This window comes from Alexandromys fortis, unplaced genomic scaffold (assembly GCF_014885135.2).
Source record: "Alexandromys fortis isolate MF-2015 unplaced genomic scaffold, M_Fortis_MF-2015_v1.1 scaffold_32, whole genome shotgun sequence".
NCBI lineage: Eukaryota > Metazoa > Chordata > Mammalia > Rodentia > Cricetidae > Alexandromys > Alexandromys fortis.
Genome location: NW_026067938.1, coordinates 11,199,023 through 11,218,811, shown reverse-complemented (window position 1 = coordinate 11,218,811; position 19,789 = coordinate 11,199,023). Strand labels below are relative to the sequence as shown.

The 19,789-nt window shown below is 40.9% G+C and overlaps 1 protein-coding gene across 2 annotated transcripts in view; it reads right to left on the bottom strand.

Annotated features, from left to right (window-relative positions):
- Asah1 (N-acylsphingosine amidohydrolase 1) overlaps positions 1-19,789 on the bottom strand; it is a 43,694-nt gene that overhangs the window by 21,871 nt on the left and 2,034 nt on the right. For both annotated transcript variants that reach the window (XM_050147252.1, XM_050147251.1), the window contains exons 2-4: positions 6,686-6,732; positions 2,380-2,470; positions 1,386-1,472 (exon numbers count right to left, since the gene is read on the bottom strand). In XM_050147252.1, coding sequence (XP_050003209.1) covers positions 1,386-1,472; positions 2,380-2,470; positions 6,686-6,732 — 225 coding nt within the window. The remainder of the gene's footprint in view (positions 1-1,385; positions 1,473-2,379; positions 2,471-6,685; positions 6,733-19,789) is intronic.

The window sequence follows — 19,789 nt, the reverse complement described above, 5'->3', positions numbered from 1 at the left end:
CAGGGTGGCCAGAGATAGATACATAATGAGACCCTGTCTCAAACAACAGCAAAGAAAGCAGTGGGTAGAGGCCAGACTTGCAGCTTAATACCCTAATCCAGGCCAGCCCCCATGGTAAACAGTATGTGACCCTAAAGTCATTAGTTCCCCAAATAGGCTCTAGAGTCTTCCAGCCTCTCCTTGACCTGCACTTTGCAGCAGCATTCAAAAGATGATGAGAACACCTTGGGAGTTTGGAGGACCAGTTCCTAGATGATGGGGACACCTTGGGGGTTTGGAGGACCAGTTCCTAGATGATGGGGACACCTTGGGGGTTTGGAGGACCAGTTCCTAAATGATGGGGACAACTTGGGGGGCTGGAGGACCAGCCCCTAGATGATGAGAATACCTTGGGGGCTTGGTAACCAGTCCCTAGATGATGGGGATACTTCATTTGAGGGCCAGTCCCTAGATGATGAAGTCACCTTGTGGACTTAGGGGGCAGGTATCTAGATGATAAAGATACCTTGCGGACTTGGGGGCAGTCCTTAGATGATGAAGACACCTTGCAGACTTGGGGGGTCACAGACACCATTGGACTGCATAGAATGAACATGCCATTTTATCTTTATTTAGCAAAATCGCTTAGTTTTTTTTTAGTTACTTATAAAAACTGCTTTTAAAAAATGAACTTTTTTTTTCTAGTTCTGGAATTAAACTCGGGACGTCCAACATGCTAACCATGGTGCTCTACCACTGAGCTATACTCCTGGAGGGGTGGAGGTGGGGAGGACAACTAGGTTTCAGTTTTAGGTGCCTGGATACCTAACTACAAAAACAAGAAACCCCATATTCCTGATGAAACCTGTATATGTTCCCATTGCTTTGTACAAATTAAGGAGCAGTTAACTACTAAAACCTGACATGCTTTGTACCCTGTGACTCCAGTAGTCCAACCCCTAGAAATGAAGGTTCTCAAGTTTGACAGTGCTTAAGAATAAATATAAAGATTCCTAACATTCTTGAGGAAAGGTCAATGAATTGTTTCTTCTTTAAACAAATCTCATAAACAGGCTTCTACGAGATAACAACCAAAGATGATACAAGAAAATATAGTAAGACAAAGCAAATACTACCATATCAAAGTTGGACACAACAGCCCAACAGGAGGAAGAGTCCCAAGGGCAGGCACAAGAGTCAGAGACCCACTCATTCTCACAGTCAGGAGTTCTATAAAAATACTAAACTGTTAGCTATAAAATATACAAGGGGACCTGGTGTAGACCCATGTAGGCCCTGTTTTTGCTACTTCAATCTCCTTGCACCTAAGCACAACTTTTTAAAATCGCTATGTATGTGTGTTCATATGTGTGTCCTTAAACTTAACTGCAGGAAATATTTCTTACCAACTTTTGGTCCACCATCTGCATGATTTTTCCACTTGGCACAAATGCGTTTACTAAATTCTTGATGGAATTCACTATAGTCCTCACCTGAAAAAAATAAATAAAACACTAAAAACACAAAGAAGCATTGAGATTTAAGATGAATACTGGTGTCATGAAAACAAATGTAGACCTTCTGACTTATTCAAAATAGATAACAAGCTGGGCAGTGGAGGCACACTCCTTCATCCCCAGCACTTGGGAGGCAGAGGCAGACTGATTTCTCTGAGTTCCAGGCCAGCCTGGTCTATAAGTTCCTGGACAACCACAGAAACCGCGTGTCATCAAAAACAAAAAATAAACAAAGATAGCAAAACAGTTCAATTTGAAAGTGTTTTCAATGAATACATACAAACAGTTTTCTCTTTAAAGTAGCATTGCTTCTTAACCATTTAGATGGAGGGAGATAGTACTAAGGGCAGGAGAAACAAATTCTATGCCCCCAAAGCACAAAAAGCTACAGGGAAATGTGCATTTTTCTCTATCAATTACTGTACATGGTAGAAGAATTTCAAAAATATACCTTTAAACTTACTTATATTTATTCATGTGTATGAACATTAGCACTTACGTATGTGTACCACATGCATGCCTGGTACCCAGCAAGGCCAAGAGGGCATCAAAGGCCCTTGAACTAGAGTTACAGGTGATTGTGAACCCGCGCTATGATGCTGTGAACTGATCCCTGGTACCCTTAAGTGCTCTCAATTGATCAGCCATCTTTCTATCCCCTTTGTAGTATTTTTGAGACAGGGTCTCACTGTAGCCAAGACTGCCTTGGAACTCATTATGTGGATCGGGCTGACCTCTATACCCCGAACACCTGTCCTGCCACATTCCCCAACTGCTTGGATTATGGGTGTGGGCTTCCATAACCAACTTATAAAGTACTTCTTAAAAAGCAGAACTATAGCCTGTGAAGTCAGAACAAGAAGAGTTAAGACTTATAACATACCATTGGTGCCTTGTCAGTCACTAATTCATGCCATCTTTTGTAGGGCGGTAAATCAAGATTTATGGTGTACCACGGAACTGGTCCTCTATAGCTGCAATGAGAGGGCACCATCTTGAAACGCGGGAACTGACTTTCAGGAGGAGGGTTACAGAGCTGAAAGGATGGACTAGACATGTATCCATAGCAACAATATAGAAGTTACTCAAGCAAGGTCTGTAAAGGAAGGTTCAGTTTGCACCCGATGTCTCAGCCTTCTTTTGCACATACAATCTTAAGTAGACTCAGAAATTATAGGATGGAATTATACATTATGAGCTAGTCATAGTAATCCCAGTACTCAGGATGCTACATTGTGAGCCTTGGCTCAAAGAATAAATCATACAAATAAACAATCATACCTGCTAGGTGGAAGGTTACTATGACTTGGCAGTGTGTGAATCAACTGTGGCTCAAGAGCTACAACTTAAAATACTGCGGACAGAAAATACCTACTTTTGCTTTTTCCCTAAAGACTCATAACAACTTAGTCTAGTCCTAGGCCACTAGACCCTTCTAGACACTAGGACCCTTCACCACTTGGTTTTCTAGTCTGGAACCCTTAGTCAGTCAGTCTAACACTATTGCCAAATCTTTGTCTCTTGTGATAGCTTCAGTGAGGCCACTTTGTAAGCCCACAGTGGCAACAAATACATGCTTTCGTGACTGACTCTTTGATTCTCTGTATGCCTGTGGACCCTCTTATCTGCCTGCAGCAAGTCCAAGCCCACACACTATTCTGCCACATACATTCTCGGTTTTCTACTCTTACACACAGCAATCTCTGCCATGAGGATATAGTGAGGCCCACCCCTTATTAATGGAGCTGGGCCATGTTTCTGATGGACAAACTCTACAATTACTTCCACTGCTACAGCAACTTCATTTTCTTGCCCCCTTAAGGAGCAGAGATTGAGACAAGGTCTCTTGTAGCCCAGGCTGGCCTTCATCTTGCTAAGTAGTTAAGGATGACCTTGAATTCAGGAACCTCCAATCCTTCTGGCTCCACCCACCAAGGGTTGGGATCAAGGGTGCCACCACACTTGCTCTTCTCTAGTAATTTTAAACAAATTGAAATAGCTTTCAAGGGTGTAGCATTCAACGATTTATCAGATTAAAACTAAACCTAAAAGCATCCATAGCTTGAGCCACGTATTACTTTAAGAAAAGGGTAGGGTACATAGTGATGTGTGTTGCAATGCTACCAGGCTCTTAACAGATCATCTAGCCTTATATTTATAGACAGACATAGTTTATTTCCTGAAAGTCATTTACTGGGCCTCTGTGTTTACTTGACTACCATGAATATCTGGTTCTCTAAATGATGTTGCTGAGCTTGGGACCCAGGTATATGTGTGAAGTTTTATGAAACTGTTAACCAGTACCTATTCATGTTGTGATACAGATCCGGTGAGAAGTGTACTCAATTTTGGTATATTGTAATGAGTTAATTGTAATTTTGTTTAAATGTATACTTATTGTATGTATATTTATCACATGTATATAAAATATATAATTAATTTGTTGTTCTTTTCAAGTTCCTTGGTTCCTTAGAAACTGAACCTACATCAATACAGTATACTTATATTTTTTGGGGGAAACCCAACCATTAGAACAATTCTAATTCTCCTCCTCCTCTTTTAACTACCATGCTACATTGTGTCCCATGGTTTAGTAATCGGTTAGCTCATTTGTGGGCTAATGGGACCAAACCTTTCCTTCCTCCAAGCTGGGCGTCTGGATTTCCATGTCTAGATGCGATAACTATGTGTTGCGCTCCTGGAGCTATGCACGTTGGTGGCGGTGTTCTACCTGTGAGTGTCACAGCTCCTCCCTTCTCAGCAGCCACCAGAGCCAGCTTATCCCTAGTATCTTCCATAACCTCCCGAGTCTTCTTCAGTTGAGTACCGGACGGACCCAAGCGCTTGACAGAGGAAATGGAGAGGAAAGAAGCTCACTGTCAGAGAGGATCAGCATTTTATGGGAAGTGAGAGGCCTGGGAAACCCTGATAATAAAACCTCCACTCGTCAGAGTTCTTAGAGAACTGGTTAAGCTGATTAAGAAAATTGTTTTCATGGTTAAAGCTTAATTTAATCTTGTATTTTATTTTACACTAAACATCTCTCTACAGTATTCTTGTATTTAACCATTGCACATCATGTCTTATAGACACAAGAAGTGCCTATCTTAGGAGGGTAGTGACGATTACTTGAAAGATGCAGAAAGCACTTAGCATTAGTGATCAATAGATGCCCCACAGTATGTTTCGCTGCTCTGCCATAAACAGTGTCAATTCCATGTCATTTTTCGAGAGTCAGCATTTGCTATGCCCAGTCATTGCTCTATCAATCAAAATAATATCCGAACCCACCTGCCTTCCCAGGTGGCTTGCAAATTAGCCTGCGTGACACAATGCATACATATACAAATAAGAGCAGGTGCGACGCAGCCAGTGAGCAGCAGAAAAGCAATGCTTAATGGGATTCCAATGGCTGTAGGGTGGTGTGGCTGTCAGTCCCTCAGCATCTGCACCGAAGGGACTGGTCAGGCCAGACAAACAGGTGTCCCTTTCCTCCCTCACAGTCAGTTTGCTCTTCCCTCCCTCACATCTGCTGATGTATCCCACCAAAATTCGCGCACTTGATTGAAAACGATAACCTCACAGGACTAGGAAAACACTCATCAATTAAAGGTACATGACTGTCACCCTTACCTCTCGGATGTCGAGAGCTATTGCTGTACAGTTCAGAAAAGAAGGTTAAGGATAGGACAGAGGATTTCAGTGTTGAAGAATGGGATGGTGAAACTGGAAGACATACAGCAGAAAAGCCAGCAAGGAGAGAAGGCACATACAACACAGAGATATGGAGATACATACATACACACATAGTAACAAGTTGTGTTATGTCTAATCACAAGAGCTTTATAGTTGGTAAAGAAATACATTACCAGATACATGTAAGGTACATTTAAAAGAGAGTAGTTTTTTTTTTTTTTTTTAAAAAAAAGGCCTTTAGTAGAGAAATTTCTCACTCCATATTCAGTGAATTAAACAGTAAGACCAGCCAAGAGACACAACCAGCAAGGCCATGGAGGCCAGGACGGCAGCAGAGTGACGGTGATGTAAAAGGAGACCTTCACTGGGCTGAGCTGGAGAACAACACTGAAGCTGCTCACTCTGAAATCTTTCCTAAAGGTGGGTGGGCCAGGCAAATTGGGTTGTCCCAGTTCCCCTCTACCAACAGTAACTGATGCTCTTTCAGTGGTAATTAACGTAGTGTATTTTCTGCTTTACTACAAACCGTGTTGCTTCATCCTTGGAAACCCAGACCATTCCATAATCATACTGCCTGAGCCCACATGGCTCACAAGTGGTGTACAATCTAACCCAAAGGACAGAACACACAGGGACAAACAACACAACAGATACTAAGGACTTCATGAGTCACAGAAATGATAAAAAAGGGTGGACATGGGGTGACACTCCAGTGTCAAGGGTATTGGGACAGAGGTTACTTAGAATACATATACTAGGGAAATGGCTGGTTAGACCTCGTAATGTTCGAAAAACCGGAAGTCTCAATTGTACTCTGCTTCCTCCCACCCCGGCAGTCTACCTGCATCAGGAGAGGACAAGGAACAAAGACGACTGCTCCCTATACCTTTCCTTCACATTGCATTTTGCTCCCTCTGTGTCCCTCGACTACACTTGCATGTTTCTCGGGTCTATGTCATCACTAAGATTTACCAAGACAAAAATATGAATTAAAAAAAAACATCAAGACTACAACAAAACACGACTTCAGTTCTGTCTTGTGGTTTCGGGTCTTGTTTTGCCTGAAAGTTTTATAAAGTCGGGGCTTATTTCTTGGCTCTCTCATACACAGATTCCTTATACTCTCCAATGCAGTCTGAGGACTTACACCCAGGCACCATGGAGTATCACAGCCCGGGGGTATGCATGCCTTCATTTGTTATAGAGCAGAAAAGCGATCGCTAGGAGACAGAGTAGTTTGGTGATGGGCAGGAATCCTTTGCTTTCCTATTAGTTTCACAGGCAGGAAATGAACATTTTAATCAGTATCTCTTAATTCATTTAATTTAATCCATTTAATTTGTATGTGCCTGAGCAAACACATAAGGAAGCCAAACCTTGTCTCCAGGTGAAAGACACGGCTTAAGTTTTGTTTACTACTGTTATTCCTAGAAGAGCATTACAGAGAAGGGTCTGTGCACAGGACAAGGGTCTCATCATCTGAGGTCACTCACGTTGCTCCAGAGGGAGGATAAGTTGATTTTCTGCAATCTTCTGTCCACTAAAAAACAAAGAAAAATGAACATTTCAGAAAATTACAAATGCTTGCCCAATGAAGCAACCTTTGAAAAGTATTATTTATTAAGACAAAAGCATCCTTTTAGACCATTTCACTATCTTTGTTCAAGATAGGGCCTCCCCGTGTCATTCAGGCTGGCTCCAAATTTACTGTTATGTAGCTCATCCATGTGTAATACCTCAAACTCACAATCTTCCTGCCTGAGCTGACTGACCACCGAGATTACAGGTACGTGCCAGGTACGTGCCACAACAACTGCAATTCAATACCTTTTTAAAAAATAGTTATATATTTTTATTTTATAACTAAGCATTTTTGCCTGCATGCGCATATGTGTACAATGTACATGCCTGGTACCCAAGGAGGCCAGAAGGTGTTGGAATGCCCCGGAACTGGAGCTACAGATGGTTGTGGGTCACTGTATGGTGGCGGGAACCGAACCCAGATCCTCTGTGAGAGCAGTACGCACGCATAACTTCTGTGCTGTCTTCCAGTACCAGCATTCAATAGCTCTAAACGTCAAGTCTTGTCTCTCCAATCCCCAAACTATTGCTGTTTCAATTCAGTTTACACAAAGGTTAGGTATTATAACTTGGCTTTTTAAAATGACTATAGTGAGTAGAGAGATGTAGAAAAGGAGATGGAAAATACTTCTTGTGATGGGATAGCATGTCAATGGTTTAATAGGATGTAGCTTTACCTCAATTTCTGAGGCAACTCTATTGCATCCATCTCAAACCAGATTTGTAGGAGACAATGCATAAGGGGTTTAATAATCTGGCCATAGCCTACCATCCTAGTCTGTTCCAGACACGCCTCCTAATAGCATGACAACAAGCCAACACTTCCTAAACCTCCCACACTTCCACCTGTGCACGTGCTGTGTCCTCTGCCTAGATGCCCACTCTCTGACCTGGGGAACTTCTAGGTCTAGCTTCTAAAATCCAATCCAGATACTTACTTCTCATCTCGCACCCCCACCACCTCTCTGTGTGAGGTCTCCCCTACCCCTGTAAACAGTTATCCCCTCCTATGTGTTCCATATCTGTACACGTCTCCACCACAATACCAACTGTACTATAATTGTCTGGGGCCGCTCACCGGTAGACGGTGCCCTGAGAGGAGGGCAGTCCCAGTACCGAGGTCACTGTTGGAGGCAATGAGTGAACGAGACTGCCTTGGGGACAACTGCACATGTTTAGTGGCAAAACTGAAGTTTCTCCTAACACAAAGTCTGGCAAAAGAAGTTCATATAGATTTATGACTCCTGTTACTTCTTCCAGGTAGCCAGTATGTTTATCTCCTTGCCTCTAGTGACCTAATACTGTGAAAGCAAAAGAAAAAGCACAAATCTTCAATAAGAGGAGGTAGAGCAGGGGAGGAAACTACTGAACTCTTGTGCTGGAAAGGAAATATCAAAATTATCTTTTGATAGCATGGCGAATATTTAAAGCCATTTCACTCTTGTCAAAATGGCCTTACCGTTATAAGTACGGTATACCTTACCATACTTAAACAAGGACGTGTCTCTTGTTTAAGTATGCTTCAAGTTTTATAAATTTTATAAATATAAATTTTTCTAAATAAGCTTTATGGCTCATATTTTTAAAATTGCTATTTACATTTACTTATTAGTAGTGTGTATGTTAGGGACATATAAAATGGCATTGAGAGATAAATGGTGCAAATATTAACATGCTGATAATTATAACAGGAATTCAGTTAAAGAAAGAATAGATAATAATATATTGTTAAGAAAACAAGCCAGGAACTGAAAAACATAGAGGAAACAGGGATGACATTAGCTTGGGTTCTTCTAGCAGAAGAAAAAGGAAGAAAGCAATTAGAAACTCCAGGGGACATGTCTACAAAGGTAAGGCATAAAATAAACACAAATAAAACTCAAGTGCTGCTGGGGACACAGAGTAGTGATGATAACATGCATGTTCGATACCAATAATGCCACAAACAAACAAAGTTGCATGATGTTGGACAACTGGTAGAAGACTTCAGAACTATGGGTAAATGAATAAAATGAAAGCATATTGGACAACGGCCAATAGTGACGAGTAAAACAGTGTTCATCGTTTCCATAGTCACTGTTCTGAGGTGAGACGGGTAACAAAGTTGGGAGGGGGTATTACAATTACAATGATTCTATTAAGATTTACTAAGCAAGAGTGAAAACAAAACAAAAAACAGAACTGAAAAAGGAAGAAGAACACAGGGGAGACAGCCATGTCCGGGTTGCTAGTCAAGGCAAGATACACAACATCTGAAATGGGAAAGGGGCAGTGTTTAGTGCTGAATTCAAAACTCTGAAGGGCTCTATTAAAAACTAACTAGAAATATTATGTGTAAGTCTGCAAGACACCAGATCAATCCTACCAAATTAATAAGCATAAAATGAAAAGCTAAAATAAAGGAAAACAATCTCATTTACAAAGCATCCAAGGACCTATGGACAAAGTACACATGTACACTCACATTCCATTACTCCACAGGCGGAGGCAGGAGGATCATAAGCTCAATCCAGTCTAAGCTCTAAGGGAGACTGTCTCAAACACAAAAATAAAATAAAAGTATTTAGAAGTAAACTTCAACAAGGAAAATCAAGACTTGTACACCCAAAACTACAAAACACTGCCCAACAAAATTAAAGATAACAAAGGTAAATAAAAGCTGTCATGTTCATGGGGTGGAAGATTTAATTCTGTTAACATGAACAGGTTCCTAAAATTAATCCACAGGTTTCAGCATTAAGAATGGCTAAAATAATCTTGGAAAATGTTGAACAAAGTTGGAGGACTCAGTTTTAGAACTTCCTATAAGAAATGGGACTATGTGGGAAAGGAAGGCGTCTGCAGGGAGAGGGAACAAGACAGGAGATGGAAGAGAAATGAGAACGGTAGATAGCATGTGTTCTCATCGACCCTCCCTCTCATTCACACACACACGCACATGCACACAAACACACGCACACACACCATAAAAGCAGAAGGGGACCCTTTGTGGGTGCAAAGAAACCAGTGGGAGGGAAAAGGGGAAATAAGGGAAGGTATTGGGGTACAAATAGAAGAAAAGAACACTGCTACACAGGTATTAAAGTATCATAAAGAAGCCTATTACTGTGTGTGGTTGCTAAAATATTAATTATAATGAAGTTAAAAATATAATACAGTAGTTAGTGTGGTAAGATACTATACAATGATCCTATACTTGAGTGAGAAAGTGGAAATCTTATGGCAATCATATTAACAACAATCATATTAACAATCAATATTAACACATTGGCAGACAGTGGGTGTTAGCATGGATATAAATACAGAAACAATGGAATAGAACCAAGAATCCAGAAATACACATCTATAACATATTAAAACACCTTACTGCTCAGTAATAAAAAGGCAGCTTAATTTTTAAAATGGACAAAAGATCCGAATAGACATTTTTCCTGGAGCTATGCAAATGGGCCAGAAGCACAGAAGAGACGCCCAGCATTGCCGCCTACCGTGATGAGACACAGCAACAGCAAAGGTTGCTAAGGGCATGAAGAAACTGGGATCATGCTGAGAGCAAGAGCCAAAACAGCAGCTGCTTTGCTAAACCATCTGGCAGCTCCTCACAGGTAAACAGTGACATAAACCCAGCAATCCTGATCCTACGTGCAGCCCAACAGATAGGAGAGACATGTTTTCCATATTTACAGGAGTGTTGTTCATACTGGCCAAAAGTGGGAGAGCCCAAATGCCCACCAACTGCAGGACGGATAAACAAAACAAGGCATGTCTTAGGATGGAGTATTATTTGGCAAGAAGAAATGAAGAACTGATACACGAGCCATAAAACTAATATGCTATGTAGAAGATGCCAGTCACAGGGGACCATACACTGGTCAGTCCCCTCTGGAATACACAGAATGGGCAAATATATAGAGAGGTTCGATTAGTGGTTGCTTAGGGCTGGGAGTTAGAAACTAATAGGAGTAAATGAGAAGGGTTTCCTGGGTTGGGGCGTAAAGTGCCCTAATCTAGAGAGCAGTGACGACTGCACAATTCTGTGACCATGCTGAAGCTATTTCAGTGTGTGTGTGTGTAATGTGAACAAATGTGCATCTTTGTATATGCATATGTGTGCATGTATGCATGCATGTGCATGCATACACACACACACACACACACACTCATTCAGAGGAGGACACTATGTGTCCTGCTCTATCACCCTCTGCCTTATTCTTTTGAGAAAAGATCTTTAATGAACATGAACAGCTGTGTGTTGGCTGGGCTGCCTTGGCTAGCCAACCCCAACAGTCCTCCTGTCTCCACCCTGGGGGGATGGCAGGTGCACACAGTTATACCTGGCTTTTTACATGGGTGCTGGGATCTGCGTTCTAGTCTCCATGGTTTTACAGTGAGTTCTCTTACCCACAGAGCTAATTCCCCAGCCCTCTAAATGTATATTTTTATTGTTTTTAGAAATATTTTTTCTTTTCCCACTCCTCACGTGTGTGGTGTGTGCGTGCATGTGAGCGTGGTACTTGCGGAAGCCTGAGGCAGAGGTCCGGAATCACACGCACTGCTCTTCCACCTATTGACCGAGGCAGGGCTGTCAAACTCAGAGCTCACAAATACAGCCAATCTTGGTCAGCTTGCCCTGGGGAATCCCTTGTCTCCACCTTCTGAGCCTGAGAACTGCAGGCTGGTTATCTCAAGCAATTGGATTTCTGGAGTCCTGAACTCTGGTCCTTGTAGCAGGCTTTCCTTGGACCACCAACCAGCTCCCAAATCATGACACAGAGTCTTATTAATTATGAATTCTCAGCTGTAGCTTAGGCTAATTTCTTGCTAGTTCATAATTTAACCTGTTTCTCTTCATCTAGGTTTTGCCTTGGGGACTTTTCCTTTCTTTCTTCCTGTTTGTTCTACGCCATGTCTCCTGGTTGGCAGATGCCTGGTTGGCTGGCCCTGGGTATCTCCCTCTCTTTCTCCCTTGTTCTTTCTCGGTTGTCCTTAAGCCTAAATTCCTCCTCCTACTTATTCTCTGTCTGTCAACCCCGCTTATCCCTCTCCTGCCTAGCTTTTGGCTGCTCAGCTTTTTATTAGACCAATCAGGTGCCTTGGGCAGGCAATGTAAAACAGCAACACATCCTTACATAATTAAACAAATGTAACACATCTTTGCCTAGCTAAAAGCAGCATAAAGAAATGCAACCTTTACAAAACTAAAGTAATATTCCACAACATAAACAATTGTAACCCATCTTTACATAGTTAAAGCCATATCCCTCAACATAAACAAATGTAACCCATCTTTACATAGTTAAAGCCATATCCCACAACAGGTCCTCAGAGCTGCGTGGCAAGAGTTTAACCAGTGAGCCTTTGCCTCGGTACTCCTAATTGTATATGTTTAATGATGAACTGTACTTCGTGAGCGTTATCTCCACAAAGCAATTAGAAAAGCAATGACAGTGGGAAGGGTGTTTCAAATAAGCTCTTTATCCATCACTGTGTACGAGACAGGCAACACCTGAACCTAATTAATTCTGACAAATATAGCATAGCTACCTCATCAATATGAATATGTCTAAAGATAACTTACTAATTTTTAGTGCCCCATGTGCCACGGCTGTAAGCAATCAAAGAAGCTCAGCTGTAAACAACTAGCATGCCAGGAGACACCAGCTCTGGATGATCTGATACTTGAGCAGGTAATTATGTAGCCAGCTAAGAACAGAAACAACTAAGGTGGCCGTCCTGGGTGTGGACCAGAGGAGAAAGAATGGATTAGGAGACTAACATTTCATAAGCCTGTCCTTGCTATCCCATTTTCTTTACCCATGCACACCTGAGATATATATTTCCAAATATTAATTCTTTGACTTGTATGATTTTATTTTACATTGTATGGGGGATTTTCAGAAAATTATTCTCTGGCCTTTTTAAACGTTTGAAACTATTATTATCTGGCTCCATTTACAAACGTCCCATTTCTGTCTGGGGATGGAACAGTCACGTTCAGAACGCTGGGCTCAGCTCCATTAGTGACGTACAGAAGGTGAGACAGCTGCTGAAAGAATCAGGGCCCGGGCCTCTGCCGGCTCTCTCCCAGCTCCCTACAGCATAACAATACAATCAATGCTTCTGCGCTGGGGGAGAGGCTCAGAGACTAAGGCGCTCAAGCATCAGAGCTGGGTTTGAATCTCCAGCTCACACAAACGCCAAGGGCATGGTGGCACACATCTGTAACCCAGGAGCCCAGGGACATAGAGGCACAACAGATCCGAGGGCTTATTGGCCAGCCAACAGAGCTAAAATGGTTCCGGGAAAGAACCTGTCTCAAATAAGATGGAGAACAACAGATGACACACGTTAACCTTCGGACTCAATGTGTGCACACAGAGGTGTGCAACACACACACACACACACACACACACACACACACACACACGGCTTCAGTTGGATTCCTAACAGAGAATAAACTGTATGTAGTTCAGATCTTTCCATGATAACCAGACTCAATTAAGCAAATGAATAATGAAAGATAATGACTACTATCCCTTCCTCATCATGTTTGCATGTCACAGGACCCACAGCTAATATAAAAATCAAATTACAGTTATGTCTCTTATTGGACACCAGTGAGGGAACTCAAAGTGGTCAGTCAGGTTTTCGGAATTGAGCTGACCTGTCCGAGTAAAAGGAACTGAAAAACAGTGGTGGTGCACACCTTTAATCCCAGCACTCAGGAGGCAGCAGAGGCAGGCAGATCTCTGAGTTCAAGGCCAGCCTGGTCTACAGACTGAGTTCCGGAACAGCCAGGGCTACACAGAGAAACCCTGCCTATAAAAGCCAACCAAACAAACAAACAAAACCAAAAAACCAAAGAAACAACATACACACATATACGACACACACAGACATATACTAGACCCACAAACACACACACACATACACACACACAGAGCAACAACAAAAAGTGTTGAGCAAGAGACTAGCTATGCAGTCCAGGCCGGCCTTAGCCTCCCGGGTACTGGTATAGTCATGCATCACCACATCCACTAAGAAATGGCTTTTCAAGATTTTCTACTTATTTTTGATAGTAACTTAAATCTATTCAAGATAAATCAGTATTTATGTCCTCCATACTAATTAGGAAAAGTATATTTCAAAGCCACTTAATATACCATGCATATAAAAATAACATCGCTGGAGAGATGGCTCCTTGGTTCTGAGAACATACTGTGCTTGCAGAGAACCTGAGTTTGACTCCCAGAACCCACGTCGGACAGTTCACAGCTGCCTGTAAGTCAAGTTCTAGGTGACCTGATACACTACACACACACACACACACACACACACACTAAAATTTAAAAATGGTTTTAAAAAATTAACAAATCCAATGAATTATTTCATTAAGGAATCAACGAACTTTCCACATCTTTAAACAATGGTAAACTGTCCTTTAATATTTGAATCCTACAAGATTAGTGATAATCTCAATGAAATATACGAGTCTAATAATACAGACAAAATTTTACATCAGGTGTGGTAGTGTGTGCCTATAGGCCTAGCACCAGGAAGAAGGATCTCAAGCTGGAGAACAGGGAGGATTCCATGATGGAAACTTACTGAATAAAAGGTCACGTTTCTTACAAACAGTTCAGATGGAGCGAAACGCGGTTGCTGTCATGTCTTCTGGTCTTTAACAGGATGAACCCTAGTAAGCTATTGATATTTAAACAAGCATTAGGTGAGTCAACCACTTACAGGGCAGTAGTTTACCACGATGGCTGACTCAATGCCAGGGTTTGGGAAGGACTCTGATGCAGCGCGATGAGAACAAATTACACCTGTGGGTTCTTTCCTTTGTAGTACGGTAGCATGGACAAAACCATTTAGGGCTTAGGAGATTAATAAGAGCTTTGTGATCACTAATGCCCACAGTTTCACCATTTGATGCTGACATATAATTTTAGCTCATTTTAGCAAGTCATTGCTCAATCATATGCTCCCTGTCGTACATCTTCTGGTCTGCTCCGATTTACTACTGAGAACAGTCATCTCTCTCACTCCAGTTCCTTTCCTTCTAATCACTCCTCATCTCGCTGTCGTTTATTTTCTGTCCCTACACAATGCAGAAGACAATCAATAACCTCTAGTCTCCAAGCAGAATGGACATTTCATTCTCAATAGTATTTAAAAGAAGTAACCCCTCCCCTTCCCTCCTTGCCTGTCCCATCATACTAAACTCTCCCATTTGCGCTGCTGTGCTAACTCTGCTTGGCTCTTCTTTACTTGACACGTACATGAGAAACTCACTATTTTTTGGCCACTTCTCATCTTCTCATTTATACTCTTTGTAGAAGAGTTCGTCTGCTCCAATGGCTTCAAATAGTCTCATTATTTCTAGACTCTCAACATCCTGGCTCATCTTCTAGACTTCTGTCTAGCTAATTCCATCAGACCTCACAATACACATATAGATGTGTACGTATGTATATATTGATATTGTTTTTTGGTCTGTTTTTTTTTTTTTTTTTTTTGAGACAAGGTTTCTCTGTGTAGCCCTGGAACTCACTCTGTAGACCAGGCTGGCCTCAAACTCACGGAGATCCACCTGCCTCTGCCTCCTGAGCACTCGGATTAAAGACGTAGACCACCACTGCCCAGCTCAGCACACCGTATCTTGCTGGAATCCTCATAGATGAAATAGTGAAGAATAATTTAAAACGGCTTTCAGTTACTTAGACTGAAAAAAAGCCTCAAACACAAAACTTTTAAAAAGCCCAGCTGATGTTTCAAACTAAATAACCCATTTTCTTTTAAAATTGGCTCTCATCCATATTTATATATTTTGAAATATATTTGATCAGCATTGAACCTCTCTGGGTAATATTGAGATATATTTGGTAACCACCCAAAATACATTTGGCTACTTTACATACAGTTTATCATTAAGATAATGATTCAAGATAATAAAAAAAGAGAAAACACAAAAAACAATTGCCTTGCATTCTGTCAGGAAAAAAAGTCACCAATCTTCCAGATAGCTCTGAAGGGCCTTTTCAACAGGGCCACAATATCTTCAAGATCAGTGAAAATTTTAACAGTGCCTCAGCACAAAAAGAGTCCCAGTTAAAACAAAATAAATCTCCTGCACACAACACCTGTCTTTGTCATTATTTTAATGAGAGAACAGTTTGATGACAGTAAAATGATCATAAAACCAGAATAAAAGGAAAATTACTGATTTTTGTGTTACCACTATTTTTTCTCATTCATTGATGACCCGTGAAAACACTTTCCCAATCAGATCCCAGTAGAGTGACTAGATTTTCATAGTCATTGTTTTGTGTTTTGTCAGATATTTGCACACTGTGTGAAGGTGTATTGATGCAACTGCTGTAATAAAAAGCTTAATGGCCAATATCTAGGCAGAAGGTATAGGTGGGATTTCCAGGAAGAGAAAGGCAGAGGAGGAGGAATCTAGGAGGGTGGCGTCACCAGTCAGAGAGGAAACAAGAGGTTCAAGATGAAAGAGAGGTAACCACCATGTGACAGAACGTATATTAATATATACAGGTTAATTTAAGTTATAAGAGGTAGGTGAGACTAACCTAAGCTAAAGACCAAGCTTTCATAATTAATAAGAAGTCTCCATGTAGTTATTTGTGAACTGGCACCCAAAGTGGGACATGCCTATCCACACAGGACCTGAGAAAGCTGGGGGTTAAGAGTTCCGAGCAGAATCAGGGCTTGCAGCATACACAGGCACAGCTCCTTTAAGAGGACCCACTACTGAGCACTTGAATGGGGTTTATGAGCACCAGGCAAAACAGTACCTGGTGGCAGAAGACTAGGCAGAAATGCTTACTGCAGCATGGAACCAGAAACTTCCCAGAGCTGGGGCACACAGACCAGCTCCAGGCTGAGGTCCACAAGCATAAGGCTCCGCTCTCACCAGGCTGAAGTGGGCAGAGCCAGCCACCAGGCTATGTGCAAATGAGAGTCACACAGCAGAGGGCCTAACAACTGCTTAGCAGTTTAAGATTTGGCTCACATGGTCAGAGAACACTGCAGACCCATAGAAAATCAGGTCTAGACCAATAAAACCTCTGAACAGATATAGTATGCTTAATAATGTGCTTAGATGCTAAAGAAAAGAAAATGGGTACAGACAGTCATTAAAAATAAATAATTTTAAAACAAGAAAGTCTTTAAAGAGAGAGTAAAGTAATATGAAAGGAAAAGGCCATGTAAAAACAGAAAATACACAGGGTATCTGAATCCTGAATGGTGCTTTGTTGACTTTGAATTACTTAAATGTCAATGGACAAAAACAACAGTGGCTGAGAAACATTGGGATTATGGAAACTCCTAAATTAAACCAACTATATATTTTCAGAATGGAAGTCGGAAAATGTGTGGGGCAGAGGAAACCAAAAGTTATGGTTCTCTTCAAAATTAATGAAGAGCAGATTTGATTGGAGGAGACCTCCTATAAATTTTGTCTACATATATGAAAAAAGAAACCAAGAAAGACTACAAGACAGGTGTCGTATATGCTGATCCCTCTTCTATGGGAACAGCTCTGAGACTGGATGAGACATGATAAATCTTGTTGGCTACAGAGTCCTCGCAACTTATTATCACATACCATCCCTTCATATGGCATGGATAGAGGTTTGGTTATATAGTCCAAAGGAATTTATAAAGTTAATAGGTGCCTTTTACCTGCTCAAACATAAAACAAAACAAAAGAATCTTTAGCGGACTTGTGCACACCACACATTCTATACTTGTGTTAATACAGATATATATGTTACCTTTACAAGTATATGTGTTTTCAGAAAAAAGAACTAGACATCAATAAAGACCAGTAGTCCAGATAAATGCCTCTGCTGCAGTTTCCCTAAAGTTCTGCAACTAAAATTACTCCAAAGCTGCTAGATGAGATAATCCAGCCTCACAGACTGCTCCAGCCAGAATTTAAGATAAGTCCTGCACGTTCTCATCACACCAAGACTGGACAACAGCTAGCTGTCCCAGGACTTGACCATTATCTCAATCTTTTCAGGGTCCCCTAAAGATGCCATCACCCCCAGGCAAAAGGAAGCAGTCTAGAGAACACAACTCCCACATTCCCAAGAGGTGAGGTGGGTGGTTTTGGTCATTCAATGGATTATGGATGTTTATCATCATTTAGGGGGATTGAGTACAAGTTGTTGGTCATGGCCAGGAAAAAAAGCTGAACAAGCAATTAGACTCAGGGATCTTTCTGAAGGGAAAAGGGGGGGATATAGAATGATGGGACAAAAGGGTGGGTTGTCAAGTCTACTTTTGAACAACTACTAGCGTCAAATATTTTATATTGCTATGGATTTTTGTATATTGATGCAAACTTAAGATTATTTTTGTTATAATGTATATGTTTAAGGTAGTGTACCTATGTAGATCATTAACGAATGTAAATTTCTCGTCCTGGAAGGCAGTTATTATAAATCATTTAGGATAATTAACAAACCAGGCTAATAGTCATCTATAACAATCAAACTTGTAGTCGTGTTAGGTATGTTTCCAAGGCATACAGAAATACATTTTAGATAGATAGTCTTCAAATATTTCAAAGACCTACAGATTACGGCAATTAAAATGTTTTAATAATATAAGGTTTTCCAGGGCAGTGAGACACAGCTGTTTCTGGCAGTACCAATCTACTTTAAAAAAGGATGATAGGCATTGAAAAACTGCCAAGTGGAATTTGCTATTATTGTGGCAAAGCTAGCCCCTTGGGCAAGAAACTGCCCTTCCCTTGACTCCTGATAGTATGCTGTACAAACTGGACAAGCAGGACACAAAAGAAAGTTAAATGCCAAACTTTGCCAAGACAAGGTAGGACAGTTCTTCAAAAATTCCTGCTTCACAGGAAAGTCTGTCAGACATTCTAGGTCTTTAGGCCAAAGATGGATGCCCCAATGTTGCAGAGGAACCTTGGGTGATTGTACAGGCAGTCCACTGTTTCTGTCATTTCTATAGTTTTGGAAGTTGCTTACTCTGCACTTCCTGTTTACTCAGGTAGTAATATATCCTTCTCCAGTCTTTGATGGGGTTGAAGACCAGGCAACTATAGTTACAGTTTTCCTTATTACAAAATTCAGGAGAAAAACTTAATGTAAGAAATGTAAAGTTTGAGCTGGGTGGTGGTGGTGACACACGCCTTTAATCCCAGCACTAGGGAGGCAGAGATAGGGGGATCTCTGTGAGTTCAAGGCCAGCCTGCTCTACAAGAGCTATTTCCAGGACAGGCTTCAAAGCTACAGGAAAACCCTGTATCCAAAAACCAGAAAAAAAAAAAGAAAGAAAGAAATGTAAAGTTTGCAAGTTCAAGAAACATAAAAGCTTAAATTGTTTATCTAAGAAAATGTTTTAAGGTCTAAAAAGATATTTTGAGGATGGCAATACAAGTTATAGTAGAAAATAGTTTGGGTATAAAATTTTGGACTCATTATAATAGGATAGATAAAATAGTACTTTCTCCAAATTCCCCAAATACATATGGACTAAACATTGTGAATGTAATTCTTACTTGATAATTGTTCTTATTGTATATAGTTTTACCATGTTACAGTTAAAAATCTTCCCTTTTTATTTAGACAAAAACGAGGAAATGTTGTGGAATATTTGTATACTGTATTGCCCTGACTGGTGTAATAAAAAGCTGAATGTCCAATAGCTAGTCAGGAGGTATAGGTAGGACTTTTGGGGAGAGAAAGGAAGAGGAGGTAGAATCTAGGAAGGCATACAGCCAGAGAGAAAACAGGATGTGCAAGATAGAAGAGAGGTAAAAAGCCATGTGACAGAATGTAGATTAATATAAACCTGTTAATTTAAGTTATAATAGCTTGTTGAGACAAGCCTAAGCTAAAGGTCAAGCGTTCATAATTACTATGATGTCTCCATGTCATTATTTGTGAGCCAGTGGCCAAAAGAAAAATCTACCTACAGTTCTGAGTAAAACTATTAAATCAAGCTATTGA